At 29.2% G+C, this 18,320-nt stretch overlaps 1 protein-coding gene across 2 annotated transcripts in view; it reads left to right on the forward strand.

The window, feature by feature from the left end:
* NCAM2 (neural cell adhesion molecule 2) overlaps nt 1-18,320 on the forward strand; it is a 589,167-nt gene that overhangs the window by 538,150 nt on the left and 32,697 nt on the right. The window contains exon 16 of one of the 2 annotated variants that reach the window (XM_058296117.1): nt 2,926-8,432. The exons of the other annotated variant lie outside the window; for it this stretch is intronic. Within the exon in view, the coding sequence (XP_058152100.1) occupies nt 2,926-3,032 (107 nt within the window). The 3' untranslated portion in view covers nt 3,033-8,432. Of the gene's footprint in view, nt 1-2,925; nt 8,433-18,320 lie in introns of those variants that run through there. 2 annotated transcript variants of the gene reach the window in all.

Here is an 18,320-nt window from a genome sequence, read left to right on the forward strand (position 1 = left end):
ATGTTTCCCAGCTGTTGAAATACCAAATAATCATGGAGAAATCAAAAGTACAAATGAGAATATGGAAACAATTGGGGAAAACAACATTTGAAGTTAAGATGTGGTATTCTCCTCCAAAATACCCTTGGTGGCTGACACAAAACCAAAGCAACTTATTGGGAAAGGGAAAAAATGGCATTTTTATTTTATCAATTAAAAAAATCACAAAATGTTTAATTTACTGCGACTGAATCCACTGATTACTAAGGCCTTATGGATAGCCACACAAAAGATATGCTTTTCTTCTTTAACTCAACCAGTTTGATTCTCTTGTAGTTTAAGAATAATTGCATTGAGATCTAGAGGGTTTCTTATTTTCTCTCTATTTTTTAAATGTTACATTCAAAAAATATAAGAGGTCCCCATATGCCCCCCACCCCCCTTACCCCACTCCTCCCACATCAACAACCTCTTTCGTATTCATTGGCACGTTCATTGCATTTGGTGAATACATCTTAGAGCACTGCTGCACCACATGGATAATGGTTTACATTGTAGTTTACATTCTTCCCCAGTCCACCCAGTGGGCTATGACAGGACATACAATGTCCAGCATCTGTCCCTGCAGTACCACCCAGGACAGCTCCAAGTCCTGAAAATGCCCCCACATCATATCTCTTCTTCCCTCTCCTACCCTCCGCAGCCACCATGGCTACTTTCTCCACATCAATGAATGCTACAATGTCTTCCAATACTAATCACAATAGTTCCCAGAGCCCACAGGATGGAGGAATAGAGTATGGTTTAGAGTGGACTTACTGATATTCTACTAGAGGGTTTCTTAAGGGAAATTTAAAGACTGTGATGATGTTGAATTTGAAGGTCTTTAGAACCACAAAACCTTATATAGTTAAAATTAAATTTGTAAAATATGGAAAAATGATGTTGTCATACATTTTAAATAAAAGTACACTTATAGGGTTTCATAGTTCATTTAAAGATATAGATTATAAATCAAGTATATCTAAAGTAAGCTTTCTATAATAAGCTAGCAGATCTTAAATTTTTATTTAAGAGAGAGATATCGAACTTGATAGTTAATTTTGTTTTAATTTATTATATAATGTGTATTCTAGACTCAAATAAGGATTTACTGATTTCCAAATTTTTAACGAGCATTAATTATATGAATTAATAGATACATTTTTGTTCAAAGCTAAATCTAGATCATGATTCTGATTAATAAATATATTTTGTGACTTTTTTCATTTTTACTTGTTCATAAGATGACTTTATTTTGAAAGTTGTATATTTTGATTTACATAGAAATAGAGTGTGCACCACATTCCCATTTTGAATCCTCATACAGCATAATTCCATTTCATTTTATCTTATAAATATTGGGAATGTTGAGTAATACTTACAAAATAATTATAATAAAAATAATTATAAAATTATCCAGGGAAATAGAGTGAAAAAATGAATATTTTGATTTGTTCTATTGTTTTAATGACTAAATTTATAAATTATTGGATTGGATATAATCCATACTTTTAAAAAATTCTTGGAAATAAATTTGTTTTTGTAAGGCATTTCCCACCATTTATTTTAGCTAATAACATGTTTGATATTGTCCATATTCAACCAAAGAAAGACATTAATGCCGTTTAGTAATTGCTTCTTTTTGTTCTTGTGGTTACTATGGACTAATGACATTTTTAATTTTAGTGTTTGACTCTCAATAGAGTTTGGTGATACACAATTCCATTCTTATATTCTTAACATCGTGTGGTAAAATAGTTCTATCCTCTACAATAAAATATATAGTCTACCCATAAGTGTTCTTCAGCTTTAACAAACTAACCAAATAATGAAATGAATCACCACCCAAAAGTGATTGGCAAAAAATTTGGTTAATTTATACTTTCATGAACTTTTTAATTGTATCTCAAATGGACTATAGAGTATAGTTATTTTTATGATACTTTCTCTAGTTCCAAACAACACTGGTATGTCCTTTCATTTCCTGATAATTCAAAAAGATTATAAAACATATCTCTCAAGCACATGGAAAATACTAAAAAAAGTTTACATTTATGGTCCTTTTTAGAATATAAATTAGAGTAATTCCAAAACAATAGTATAATCAAAGTTCAATGAACTGGGAAGAATATCACTTTAACTATCAGAAATTCTCAGTCAAACCTAAATATTGATGCACCACCAACAAAAATATTTCTTTGGTTTAGGACATAAAGAAAAAGTATGTCTATATATTATGTTTTGATCCTTGGTTCTCAAAATTACTTTAAATGAGGTACAATAAATTAAGTGTTTCTATTACCAGCTTGGATTAATGTTCCTAGATTCTATTCTTAATACAAATTTTCATTGTGTGTTCATGAAATGTTCACTTATATTTCTGAAGAGTTCATTTGTTGTTGAATGGTATAACTGTTTATTGAATATGTGGTCTGAGAAATTATGGTAGTAAAAAAGTTTATATCACTAACTGTTATAGAACATGATAAGCCTATATTTAAATCACCACAGAATTTACAGTACATAGTGGAATGATTGATGACTTTTCCTTACAAATTTTATCTTCATTAGAGAATTATTAAGATGTTCATGTTCATTCAAGGACAAAACTAGTTTGAAAAATGTGAAATAAAAATTATTGAGTCTCAGCTACTTTTTAATATGTGGCAACTATTTAGGGAAATATCATCCAAGATTTTAGCTGTTTCTATGTTGTATCAAAATGATTCTTTTTTGGTAATTGAAATGGTTTTGTGTAAAGAGTGCATTAATTATTTTCTCTTTTTTTTTTCTTTCCTACTGTCACTTTTTTCTTTTCCTTTCATTTCACGTTTGTAACTTTACTCTTTTCCCTTAATTATTTTATTCTTATTCTATTTTCAAAAATCAATTTCCATCATGCAGATAAATGCTGTGAAGCGAATAAAGGTGAAAATGGAAGCCAGTCATGGCAGCTGAATGCTGCTGGGTTTTTTTTTGTTATAGCCATAAGTTTGTCTTGCATGTTTTAATGTTATTGTATATCACATGGTATTACTTTTTTTGCCTACAAATTTAATTTTTTTAAAAAATTACAAGGCTAATCTAAAATTATTATCAAAGATTTCCTAGATTGAACTAATTATGCATGTATCTATACCCATGAGCAATTAGCCTTTCTTCCCTTTCACAGTCAATTTTTAAATGGACGGTTAGTAAGAAAATCAGTGAAGGAAGTTGAATCAGGATTGTCTCTTCCAGTTACCATTTGCTTACATAGTTCACTTCTTTCTAAAATTCCCTTTAATATTTAAAGTTGTCTTTGTAAAATACCGTCACTTGTAAGCATGTGCTACATCTTATATTCTTTCATTTGATTATTTTGCAAATATAACTCAAAATCCAAGGCCATACATTGTATAAACATTAATTTCAATATGTAGAAATGTGGATTGCTTCTATTGTTTTTCAATTGCTATCACTTATATGTAAATTTCCATCTTTATGAATATTTATAATATTTTATCATTTATGAAATCATAAAAGTGATACATTTTGTTACATTAGATGTGTACCCCAATTGTACTGCCTATTTTCCCTTTGTTAGCCTAAAATGTCATATGGAATAAAAGTAAAGTGGAGTTTCTTCATTTAAATTTAAACGATTAAAAATGTAGAATTAAAAATATCTTCTGCAAGTACCCCAGAGTAAAAAATAAATTAGCTTGTTATTTGTTTACAAAATTATTCCTCATTGAATGGAATCAGATTTTATGTTTGACAAATATGAAGCTCTGATGTTCTAGCATCATATATATGTACTTACTGCATTTTCTTGGACATCCTATATTCAGCTTTGTTGCAAGAATCAGGGAGAGAAATGAATACTTTAGCTGCTACTATAATGAAATTGAGATAATACTGAAAGGAGGTGATACTAGATTCCAAATTTCAAAGAAAGCTGGGATTGAGGCAGTACCGTGAATAATGATTTTCATTATTTCATTTATGAGGGAGAAAAGTCTTTTTCATTCACTTCCAAACCATGGCAAGTATACTTCTTACTCATTCAGGGAAATTAGGAAACAGCCAGATTTATGTTTATGCATACAATTTACAGTTGCTTACTTGGCAAATCAAATTTTTTAATGCTGGGCTTTGAAATTCATTGATCAAAAGCTATTTCTAAGGTCGTTCTTATATTACAACAAAAGTATTTTTCCTCACTTTTTCTTCATAAGAAATTATCTATAGAATACTTTCATGTAACAGTCAGCCTCCTTTTAGTAGTTGCCTTTCTTTAGTTTTTCTTTTCCAACTCTGATGTCCACTGCTGTTCTCTCTTTCTTCTGGTCAACAGACCTGTGTACTGCAGAAGTGACCCATGAGAATATAAACATACTCTTCCTGCCCTCCTTACTTCTGTGCTAAAACAAGGGGATTTCCCAATTCACTCAGCATAGAAATCTACCCAAGTTATGGAGAATGTTTGCTTTACAAATCACCATAGTCAATGATCCTGTTTATTAAAAACCTACTTATAATTGCTTATCATATTCTTGATGTTTGAGTTTCGAGAAGATACATTCATTACTAATATGCAGAAAGTGTTATGGAGAAAAAAAAATCCAGTAACACTTCCAGGAGTGTTTATTTCACTTTCATTGTAAACTAATTGGATTTTTCAAATCAATGATAAATGTTTCCATGAGAAATACTGTAGAAATTATCTTGACCTAGCATGATCAAAAAATATTTTTGCAGTAAACACAGAGTATGTCTTTAGCAAACTAACATAGAGTTGATTTCTTTTGAAATTTTATGTTACACAACTCAAGGTTATTTTAAGTGATTATAATATTCAAAGGTTATTATAAGTGATTATAATACCCAAAGGTTTACACAGTACCTAAATATGAAATTTTAGCAGCTCAGAAAGGAACATAAAATTAAAATTCTGTTATTATAATAGAATAACTTACATTTAAGGATGATTTCATTTGGAGTTTTAAACATTTAAGTATGGAGAAAATTTTAATCTTGAAATTCAGAAAGCACTATATCATTTGTCCAAGTGCTTCTTCTAGGATGAATATTTATTTTCACCTCTGAGATTTACATAAGTTCTTAAAAAATTTTTTCGGAGATCCTAAACAATACTTAGTGCTTTGCCTTATTCTATAGGAAATTGGAAAACACAAAACTCTAACAAATGCAGTTGTCGAATCACAATATATATGATATTAGAAATTGCAAATTAACTCACCGGAATTTTAAATATTATTAATAATATATAATTGCTGATGAATATCTTTTTATTGCCCAAGCTTTACTATTGTTATATGGAATGATAAAGTCTAAATGAGAATTTACTTTTTCATCTAATTAATATTTGTAGGTCTAAATAAATGTTTTTATTGGTAATAAGACATAAAAACTAAAAGTTATCTTGTGTCTCCCCAATATCATCCACTGAATGATAAGTAGGAATGTAAAATAAACTTCTGCCTGAAAATGTATAAATGTATGCTTGTATGCTAAGTTTTATGTTAATCATTATATATATTCAGAAATATGTCATGTCTAATGTTGTGTATAACATACCTCCAAATGTAAAATCATTTCAAAAAATGTTTTCACCATATCATACCAGCTACAAAGGTAAATTGATTTATGTGTGCAAGATCATCATTGTGGAATATCATGATTAATTTTTATGGACACTAGATGATTCTTTCTCTTCCTATCCATTTCCTAGTCTGTCTTTTTTCCTCTGCTTATCATTCAATCTACTGATCTCTCTGTCCCAATCCAAACTCTAGGATTATTTGTCAGATGACTATACAGGCCACAAATCCCTGGCTTGTTAGGCCAAAAAAGTATGGCTAGGATGTAGTAATAAATTCTTCTTTCTTGTGAAACTTCTTCTACATGAAAAAGCCTTAAGTAAATTGACAGTTTTAATCTTATCTACCATATAACTTTTAGTCATCAGGATTAAGCATAATTTTATAAACTCTACATTCAAATTCTGTCAAAAGTATTATGCAATAGCATGTTTGTACTCATCATTGGTAGACATGGATATGATTGAGTTTTTTACTGGCTGTTTTTCTTCTTTTTTTTCCCTTAGCATAAAGCATAAAACCTTTTTTAATATATTTTAGGCACTGAATTAACCATTTATGTATGTATAATTTCAGTCATACATCCAACAAATATGTGCATAGATAATTTTATAACAATAATTTAACTTTATAAATATTTAAGTTATTTTTAATTAAAAATAAAAGTTTACAAGTATATATAATAATGCATAAGATTATATAATTTGTGTCAATTCAGAAACTGTTAGAATTCATTATAATTTTCTCTATGTAACAAAGCCCAATTATTATATTTAATTTAAAATTATGACATTCTAAATGTGAAATAATCCAAATGATTTTCAACCAGGTACGATTGTTTTATGACGATTCATTTATATTCAACAGATTATATATATTGGGCAGGAAATAATCAGTATACTTTTGGATCTAGATGAACTCTTTAAGATAAATTAAACATATTTTAGTACAGTAAATGTCATTTAGTAGGCTTTATATCTTTAAGACATTATGTAATATACTTCAGAAACATGTGGATAATTCCAAAGTAAGTAGGCTGACTGTTTTTGTTTTTTTTTTTTTGAGGGGAGGATGGGAATGATTATTGTTTCTTCCAATCTTTCCTTCTAATTTTTCTCCCCCTTCTTTCTCTCCCATTCCTCTTTTCTCCCTCCCTCTTTCCCTCTTCTCTCCTCATCTTTCTCTTCATCTTCTTCTCTTCCTCCTACTTCTCATTTCTCTCTGTCTAAAATCCTGACTGATGAAAAAATAGTATACATTTCTTCTATTCCTTCAGTGCTAATCTCTTTGAAAAATTTAAAATAACAGCACTTGTAGTAGTGGAATATGTCATAAAACATTTGCCAATGAACACATAGCTTAAATTTTCATATTTCAAATGATTAACATACAAATATTTGAGAAATTGCCTTTGGAATTATAAATTCATCAGAAGTCCAATTCCAAGCCAGCCAACTCTATCATAAATAAAATACACATATCATTTGATCACCCTGAATACTTGATAGTTAATCTTACAATTCAGAAGTTATTGCCAAAGTAAATTTTAGATCATTATGAAGAAAAGAAAAATCTTTCTTATATCTTATTAGATAACATGTTCTTCCCAAATTGCCTTCTAAATTAGAGTATTATTCTTTACTTAAGTCCATTTTTAGTTTTTAACTACAATACGGTGGTGCTCTATTTACTTTTTTAAAATTTTATTAAAATGCATAAATATTACACAAACATAGACACAATCTCACTTTTTAGATAAGACAAAAGATTTAGTAATTTTAAAACTAGTTTTAATGGTATTTAATGAAATGACAAAAATACGAGTTTAATAGCAATGCTTTGTTTTCCAAATACTGTTGGCTGCACTACATTATGTAATTATGAGATTATGACCCAGATAGTAGCATCCTTCTCCTGATGGCTATTAATTATTTTGAAGGTTAAAATAGCTGTCTCTTAATTTTACAGTTAGAGTAACAAACTCTAAAATTAATTTTTATTATTTTAGGAAAACAAAATAGGGAATGCAAAAACATATATCTTAAAGAGTTCTATTGTCTCTGAAATGGTCAGAACCGCAACTGATATTTTTTTATTAGTAGACTATTATTTTATTTTATTTTTAATGATGAGCGCATCAAAATAAAAATAAATTTCATTTTAATTGTGAACCAATGTAAACTTGGTTATATTAATTCTAAATATTGCAAATTTTCTTGTTCTGTGTATGTTCAAGTTAAATGCAGTTATTCTTTATCATTCAATTTTAGATAAAAATATAAAGTTACAAATTGCTAAGATTGCATAATACTAATATGTAGCATCATTTTAAATATTTTGCCAGGTTTATCTTTATATGATGTATGTATTAAGGTGCACTCTAAAATAGATATCCTATCTTATCTTTCTTTTTCCTTAAAGCAAATAATTAAAAATTACTGTTTTAACTAACATCAAAATTCCTGAACTTCTTAAAGGAAAAGTTTTATCTTACATCTTATGTTGTTTTTATGTATAACACTTTATGTATTAAAGTGACTATTTTTGATCATTTTAATTGCATTTGTCCAAAGCGACTATTTCTGATCATTTTACGTGCATTTGTTTCCATCATAGTTATTTTCTTGAAAAAAAAATGTACATATTGTAAGTGTATTGTCTACAGTACCATCTCTTATTTAAAACCCCCAACATAATATCCAGCACTTTGTGTAATCCTATGCATGTGATCCATATTCTATTAATGTCATTTTACTTCCTGTACCTCTTTGTCTCCATTATTGTAATAAAGAAAACTGAGGAAAAGCTTTGTTATTTGTGTTTTCTTTATTACTGATACAACTGTTTGTTCTTGTTGTGTGTTTTCATTTTTAACTTTATCAAAACCTATAGCTCAAAAATTAATTCCCTTGTAAGGAACTGGTAAAAAATATAAAATCAACGAGTGATTTCTCTTTTGGGATAGCTAATACATTCTCAGCAGACTCGAAAAAAAATATCATATTGTAAAAATAATTTTAGGCAATATCAAAGTTATTTCGATAATAAGCTAGTTCTGGAGTATTCATAGAAACTTTGGTTCTTGGTTTTATTTTAAGAAAATACATTAATATTCATAAAAGCAGACATAAGTACTTAAAGCAATTTTTATCCAATTTTTTTTGGTTTTGCATAAATATAGTTTATTTCAGTTTAGGTTACAATAAAAGTAAAGTTGCAGAAAAGTATCAATTATCTGCTCACATATTGTTAAGGTAGGAACAAAAATAACAGCTTTGGAAATTTATGAATAACAGTAACAAATATTACACAAACAAGAACAACTTCTATTTTTTAATACCTATGTATAATACACTGCTGAAGATCTTATCTACATTACTACATTCACTCCTCATAAAATTGCTCAGAAGTATTATGTTGTCCGTATGAGATAAGTGAGGACTAGAGAATTTGAGAAACTTACATAGTACAGAGTTAGAACCAGATCAGTGCTCTTCATAACAATATTATTATGGTATTTGTTTTAGCACTGATCCTGGGTTTAAATTGTAACTCTGTAATATGCGATTTTTTTAATGAGTTTTTAAAAGTGAAAAAACCTATTTCTGGCTTAACAATCTTTTTACTTTTAACAAACAGATCAAGTATTGCATTGTGAGACAAGAATAAAATATTGCAGAAATTACAAAAAAAGAAAATGTTCATTTTCAGGATTTGGGTTATTTTAGAGCATACCTAACATCCTCTTTTCCTCCAGAACAGTCCATTCCAAAAGATATATCTTACTATATTTACCACTCAAAACATGGCTTTTCTAAGTGAAATTTTGGTGCAGTATTTTTATTTTGTCATGTTTATGTCAAATGATAGGTTAGTGAGAGAAGTTTAGTACCTCTGGAGAGAAAGATTCCAGTTTTTTTTCTATGAGGTTGTTTTGTTTTTCCTGGAACTTCTTGACAATGAGATTTGAAGTGTCTGTAAATTTGGGTACATTTTTATAGTTCTTGCCACAGCATAATGCTTTTTATCAAACTACTATTTAGGCCACTGTGAAGAATCAAAAGAAATCTGAAAGAATCTGGAGATTTATTTGTCAAACCCCCTTATTTTATTATGTCAAGAAACTGAGGATCAGGTGGAGCCAAGTAACTCACTCAATGACTATTTAATTTACTTAGTCAAGTAAGCTGGGCTCTTGATTTCCCTCCTAATTTTGTTTTATCTAATTTAACTAAGTTAAATTTTGGTCTTTCAGCTACATGTCTTCGAGTTTGGTCGTTCGCTTTCTTTTTGCCTGGTCCCTGCAGAAAACCATGTGGTAGAGGAAAGGTCGAATAAAGACCAACCACAATTTTTTCCAGTAATCATGGCACTCCTATTAGTCACTTGTTATCACTTGTTAGCTGTCCTACTATCAATATAAATAAAGTTCACTAAGCTTATAGACTTCATTTTTAAAAAATAGATGAAATGTTCATCATTTTTTCTAAATGTTTTTATACATTTTCTGAAAACTAATAAATTATGTATTGACATTGTTGGTAGTAATTTATATAAAATACCTTTAAATACTATCTACTAAATACTAAAGTACATATTTCCACCTCAGCCTCTATCCTTTACATGGAAATAAAAACTAAAAGCTTCAACATTCGTGATTTGTGTAGCAGCTAAATGCTAACTTTTTAATTTATTTTAATAATACAAACAAATATATGAAATGTTTTAAATGAATATTTAGAAATATATAACTTTTTCTTCTTAATATGGGTAAAATAAAAACTATCTCCTAAAATTGACATTGATGTTTTGAAGAACCTATTTGGAATGAAAAAGCTTCAACTGCTGTTGCTTCTATATTTTCATAAGGGTAAAACTGAACATTACATGTTACATAGAATGTTAAATGCAAAACTTTTTGAGACTATTGGAAAATAAAAATAAATATTCAGCTTCTTGGTGCTTAATAGAGGAAAACAGCATTTTTCTGTTGGGGATTTCATATACTCTGCCTTATATGACCCAGTATGAAGGAAATGTTTCATTAAGAGGATACAGAGAAGCATTTCTCTAAACCTGACTCACTAGTGGGTTCCATCACACAAAAACAGGAGGCTAAAAAATGTAGTACTTGAGCAATTGTAGTTTTTCTTTAGTAGCTAAAGGTCATCAAAGAGTTTGGATAAACATCATAAGTTGATCCAGATGTGTTCGCTTCTCTCATATTTTAAATATACCAACACAACAACCAAAAATCAATTACAAGTGTCTTAAGTAATAATATAAATTACACATTCCCTATAACATTAAGTATTTTTTAACTTGTAGTTTTAATTATCTAGACTTTTCTTTTCTGTATTACTTTTATACAGAAGCAGAAACCAAAGGATCAATAGGATTATAAGTGGAAGTTCAAAATTGTTTATTTTGCTAAACTTAATGTACTCAAAGATTGCATTCCATAATAGAAAATAATAATATATACCATCAATATATGTTCACATTTTTCATTCATTGTCTTAAATGTTTAGAAATCAGAAGTCTTATGATATTTAAAAATTTCATTTTAAAATAGTTGAACTTTTTTTTGAATTTCAACCTGCAAATTGTAAAATATTGAGGTTTAATTTTATAGAGGTGTATTTCGATTTTTAATATAGTGTTTAATACAATGATTTGTGTTCTTTTTGGACTTATGTAAGAATACCACTTTAATATTAATATGAAAATTAAACTGGCCAGTTAATGGCTTTACCAAGTAACTAAAATTGGGAATTATTCCAATAACAAGACCAATTTCTGTTTTGGTCATATTCACTCAGATCTAAGAAGACCTGTTTCTTATTAGCCAATAAAATCTTAATTTTCTTATAGGAAGTAAATAAAACACCTCCACCAAGGTAAAAATGAATACTTATCTTGAAATTTAAACTGCACATGGGGAAAATAGTGAGGTAAGAAAAATTCAGAAGTAACAGTTTGAATGTATAATCTTAATAGGGAATATCTTATTTGCACTTCATTCCAATTTTTTAGAGGGTTTAGTGTCAAAAATTTTCTTAGTTACAACATAAGTAACAACTTAAAATGTCAGTTTAGATATTAGTATTGATAGACACTAAAAGTTTAAGGGTAATTTGTATATAAAGCATAGAGTGAACATAAAGAGATATTCAATATGACATCCAACTTGAATTATATAGAATATATACACATAATTATATAAATGCAAAATATTTTACCCTATTCGATGTCTAATTTTAAAATATGATAATGAACATTCATCTTCTAATATTCGACCTGTAATGATGGGTAAGAGGCTGAGTTGAACTATTTCCTCTTCTCGCCAAACATGGAGCAAGAAGTTGACATACCTGTGTAGACTATGGCAAAGGTCATGAAACAAGAGAGAAGGCAGACTGGGAAGACCCTCCTCAGCCACTACTGTGGTCCATGGTTCCATGGCTCACTACTAACTGTCCAAGCAACCTCCCTTCCCTAGTTTAGTTAGTGTTCTTTGCCTACTTTTTTTGTTTTATTTATATGTTTGTATATTCATTTGCAAATCCCATCCTCTTTAAGTTCTTATCCCATCACTTATTCAACACCAATCACCTCTAATATCTTATATCAATAGCCAAAAACACTAATTTCAGAATATGTCATATAATTTAAATTTTTCCCCTTTCGTTCATGCTGTGTTCTGCCATGTGCTGAATGAAATGTACTCCTTTCATCACATGGAAATCTTATTCTTCGACTTCTCTTCAAATGTTATCTTTTCTGTGATGCCTTGCTTAACCACTGGTAACCACTAATTTACCAGCTCCTCCCCCATCTGCCCAGGTCACAGTATTTTTCACCACTAGGAAAGCAATCAGTTGCACTGCATACCAATTTCTAAATTATACATCTTACTCAACCATAAAAACACATTATAATTCCCAGAAATAATTACATTATTCTTGTTTTATCCTCACAATTGTTTAGTAAGGTCATTTAACAATATTGTAATAAATTAAAGGGTAACCACATATTTTTACCAATTTATCCATGGACAGAAATACCATTTTTAATATCACAGTTGTAGAAGATATTCAGTTTTAGTTTATTTTTCTGCCTTGATAAATATTTTAGGGAAAGAGTTTTAGAGGAAATAAGGGTTTCTAATTATGTAGGCAATTTATATAGTATAGATGTTTACAGTTCCCATTACAATTCCCATCCCTTTATTAAAACACACATTCTTGGTTACTTTTTCTCGTCCCATATCAGATGTTCAGTTAAAAAAAAAAAAGCCTGGTGTTATCAGTGTTCTCACTTTACCCCTCCTCCTCCCATATTATATTTTTCTCAACTTTTGTCAATCTTGAAAATCAATATGAAAGAAAAATCTGGATTGTCAATAAGTTCATATATCAAAAAACTTTTAAAAATTATATATTTAAAGTAACTAGGAAATAGGTGACTGGAAATATAATCTTCACCCAAATAAAGGAGCATTTTTTGCAAAGAAGTTTTAGTAACAAGAGCAAGAAAATGTCTTTGTAAGATTGTTTGAATACAAATAAAAGAGTGCACAGAAAAGACATGACTGCCTTATTACAAAAGTACGCGTCTGAAGATTTAAGACGTGTAAATTAACAATATTCTTCATTCATGTAAGTAAATGACTTTTTACAAATATTGGTCAGTTTCACTCATAATTTTTCAAATCTGAAATTTTCAAATTCCCAAAGTAATATTTGGATACTAAAATATTATCAAGGGAGAAGAAAGTTAGAGAATCTTATAATATGAACTTCCAAATTAGTGAATAATCACCAATATGAGCTTTTGTAATTTATTTCTAGATGTATGTAGCACCTCAAGAAACTTAACACATGTTCATTTTAAAACAAAGCATTCTAAAACAAAGCAAAACTTAAAACCTCTCAAACAGGTCACTATGCATTGGTAAACTGGTTAATTTGGTGCAATTTAGATTCTTTCATCATTTATAATTAAATTTTTATTTATAAGATATTTTTAATATTATTTAATTTGAATATTCCAAAATGCCTTTCCCAGAATGTAATCCCTTACAAAAGGCTTTTTGCAGTTTTCTATTCACTGATAACAATGCTCTTTTCACAATCATTGCAGATATTATCAGCATTATGTACTTTCTTCCTTTAAATTGTTCATTGAAAAATGCATGAGGTTACTTGTAGTAGCCACACAGTTTTCATTCAGTTAGTTTCGTGAACAGTTTTATATCAAAATAGAATGAACTTGGATGAACTTAAAAAGTTTCTAATGGGTTCATTTTGTCAGGAAGCTGAAAGATAGAAAGGCTTTTTTTCTCTTAAGAATATATTAATATGACGTGTCAGAAACGGAATCAGGACAAGAAAAAGTATATAACATTAGGACAGAAAAGAATTACAGTCTTCATTTTAGGGAAATGATTTCGAGACTTTTAATCTTGTTTCCTATTCCAGTGAAGACAGATGTGTCTAAAAATACTGAGCAAAATAACAACAAATATCACAATAATGACAATGAAAAACCAATGATGGACCAAAGGGTACAAAAAGAGATATAGAAAAAGAGAAGGCCACGAAATAATATATCCTTGTCCCCAAACTGAGAAAATGTCCACGTCATAAACAAGAGACAATAAGAGCACTATTGATAATTATCTTGCTTCTTTATTACATCAAAGTCTTACAAAGGTCAAGAAAGATTTTAAATTTATATTTAGGAATAAATAGAGAACGGTGAAAAAGAAAAGTCACTATATTATAAGCTAATAAATGAAAACAAATCATACTAAATAAAAATATTGATTGTTTTCTGGTCACAATGAAATTCGTGTCTAAAATTATAGAATGCAAAAGATTTAAAACTTTAGGTCTTAATGGAAAAGGTTTATCAAAGTAACAGCAATATTAAAAATCACTCTTACAAGTAAGAGTGCAAATGATCATTATTTTTATGCATGCTAATTCATGAAATTTAGCAATGTTCAAATATTTATATTAGGAAGATTTGGGGAAAAGGAGAGGAAGATCTAATTTTTAAAAAATGTTATTATAAACAAATAGTGAGTAACAAGTAGAAACAATAAACAAAGTGACCATTGTGTAAAATATATGATAAAGAAAACAATACCATATGTTTATAGTATTTTGGAATTACTGAAGTAATTGCATTCATGATTCTCAGAAAATATTTCTGTTACAGTACATGGATAGATGCAAATTTTATCTATAATATAACTGAGGACAAATGAGAATAAATGTCTTTTAGTTGTTTCAAATTGGAATGCAGGGCCACAAAATAGATAAATAATTCACTGAGTAGATTAAAAATAGAATTTCCATTAACATTTATTTTAATCTCATTTTAATTTGTTTATTTTATATGTTGCATTAGGTGTTTTACACATTTCAGTGTATTAAAAGGATAAAAACTATATTACTATCTGTTTTTAATTTTAAAGAATACATATATCTTGAAACGAGTATTCATTCTTATCTGGATATATGGTGAAGCAATTAAAAAGTGGACTTAAAGGGAAAGAGTATAAAACCCAATTGTAGTTGCTGGCTGGGTTTAATATTTTATTTTGAAAAAATACTTAATGTAATGACAAATGGTATTTTGAATTATTCTTGCTGATAAAATTTGCAAAATTTTTCCTCTTTAAAAAAAAATAATACAGTTAAAAGGGTATTGACATTGATGTTTCCTTATTGGAAACATCAGATGTTCAAATATTTGTTGAAAATAGGGAAATTATATTAGAAACGAAATGGATTCAGCAGCATAAATGCAGGAGACCTTCTGCCATGACATATGAGGCAAATGTGGTTAAGGAAATAGTGTTCTGTAGTTATAGACCTAATACCAGTGATTTCAACATTTCCTTCTTCAAAAGCTAATTTTGCAGCTTGTGTGAATCAAAATTTTGTTTCCCTTCTTTCTATTTGTGATCTGAATGTTTCATGTCAAAAAAAGAAAAATTAAAATTGTGTAATCTAATTTTTTAAAAACTAAAATTTGTACAGATGCCAAATGTACACACTTTTCTGATTCTCCATTTAGTTTAAGTGAAAGAAGCCTATAAAGATCAAAGACTAATTTTAAATTGTTTAACTATTTAGTTTAAAGCTCTGATTAACAAAAGCTCTCCTTGTAGAGACTAGAAAGGGCAGGAAATGCATGTCAGACAACATCCCTATGAACTCCTTTGGGCACACACTATTATCTTCGTTCAAGGCAAGGTCCCCAAACAAGTGAGTTCTGTCAAGAAATAAATGCTGCAGTTTGGTCTATAAAGGGAAAATATGATTACATTTTATTCTCAATATCTGCCACCCTTTTAAATCTTATGAAAATTATTAAAGTATTATTTGTTGACCCAGTTTAGTTCCTATTCTTATTGTTACACAATGGCTCTTTTTACCACGTCTTGCTATATTTTGTTGTTTTGAGAGCATGCTAGAAATCTATTACAAAACATTTATTTTTAAAATAAGATTATTTACATGTCTATAAGTGAAAGGTGATCTTTTAAAACAGCTGGTTTAATATAACACAGTAAGAACCTGTGTAAAGTGCTTAGGGATGGTAGCTATTTTTAAAATTAGTGCAATGTATTTTTCTTTCAAAGGATGTACTACCTTAAAGTGTACCTTCTGTAATGCAAGGAGATTGCCATAATACTAGTGAAAACTCTTCCTGTTAACAGTATGCCCTTGTTAATATAAAAATCGTATCCCTTTGTTCTTCTTTTTTTTTTTTGTCTTTGGAATCCAAGGAATTAAATAACATTTTGGTAAATTATGCTTCATGAATAAATATGGATTTAAATAGGTATATAATAAGCTTAAATATTTATATTTATTTTTATTAATGCTAATTCAGTTCAGGGAATCTCTCTAGTCCTCTAATTCAGTAGGCATTCAATGAATGCTTATGAAGCATAAATGCTTTAATGGTCCTTTATCACTCTGTAGCCAAGAGTCTTTAGAAAATCCAGGTCGCCGATTCCAAATTGGCTGACTATCCTGAGGTAGAAGGAACCCAGCATAAAGACAGCTGCTTCTCTACCTTGCTATACACTTGATAGGCAGCATGGACAGGGGTAACTGAGCATGTTATTGTAATTTTTGACAAATTTTCTTAAAGTTTAAATATATCAAATTAAAACTTACCAAATCACAAAAGTGCCAGTTTTATATTATTGCTTTACAAAATTGTAGAGACTTAGAGGAACAATATTTTAAGTAGTATTACCATGAAATCCAATGTAGAAAATAAATATCCTTGGATTAGAAAATGGGAGTAATTAGGCACCACGTCCACTTCTTGAAATATTGATAAGAGAAAGCTTTTGTCCTAGATATTGTTTGACTATTTTGTTTTAAACAAGCTTAGTGTTTTCAACAGTTTAACTCCTTATAGTATTCCTCAAAGTGTTTTGAACTAAGTTAAGTTGTTGAAATTTTGGATTATGTGTATGACTCTCAAAAAAAGATGTCTTTTGCATACCTTACTAACAGACATTTCTAAAAGTAGTTTTGGAACTCTCAAGAACAGTTATTTTATTCTCTTAAAGTTCTATCAAAGTATCCAATCGATGTAACTGCAGGCCCAATTCTATCGAAATGACAGTTCCTGAGGAAATAATTTTGTATAGAATTAAAAAATTATTCTGAACTTAAATTCATATTATAAGATTGATCAACAGTATGTACTAAATGCATGAATACGTTTCTACTAACCTTCCTTACAAAGTCAACCAAAACATTTACCATGATTATATATCACTAGACGGAATTTCAATAGGTATGTGGGAATTTTTTCATCTAATTATTTTTGCTCCTACCTCTTTCCATTTAAGGCATACACATGTGCATACATGTATGTGTGCATGTCTTGATTTTCCACAGATCAGGTGATGTGTGAAAGTGTTGCCTTAGGCCAAAAGAAGGAAGACCATATAGATGGGGAATAAGTAGAGGCACTTCTGTTGTGGGAGGATGCAGTATCCAGTACTGTCGCGATGAACACCTGCTAAGCAGGCTTGATTGAAGTCCCTCTGGCTACCTTTCCCTCATCTGCTTGCTTACTGCACTCAGCAATATCACTTATGACAATAGCTACCAATTGTGGGAGCAGCAAGCAATCTCCATCTTAGGATCTTTATAATTTGTTTCTCCCTTTCTTTATTATAGCTTTCTAAGTTCTGAAAATAATTCTAAAATCTATTTGAGGAACACACACTTTTACATAGGAAGACAGTTAAATAAAGTACCAAACCATTTATATATGAGCCAAAAGTAAGGCTGATTTTACAGATATGTTAGTGCACTGGCGTTTGAAAAACCAGTATAATCAAATGTAAGAAATTTCATGGAAAAGTGAATCAGTGTTTCATTAGTGAAATATTTTCTATAACAGAGACTTAAAAGAATATATAAATAATAAATTTGAATTGAATATGGTTCTGCTTATTTTAATGCTTCAATTTCATGTTTTGATGATGATTAGAATGTAGTGACATAAAGGTGTTGGGAGACAGATTAACTTAATTAGACAATTTCTAAATTACATGGGATGGTGGGTACAGCTAGGGGGGAACAGATTGTAGAAACTCAATGAGACTGAGATTATCATATTTAATTTCTATAACTTTAAATG

Source organism: Dasypus novemcinctus, chromosome 4, assembly GCF_030445035.2.
Source record: "Dasypus novemcinctus isolate mDasNov1 chromosome 4, mDasNov1.1.hap2, whole genome shotgun sequence".
Taxonomy (NCBI): domain Eukaryota; kingdom Metazoa; phylum Chordata; class Mammalia; order Cingulata; family Dasypodidae; genus Dasypus; species Dasypus novemcinctus.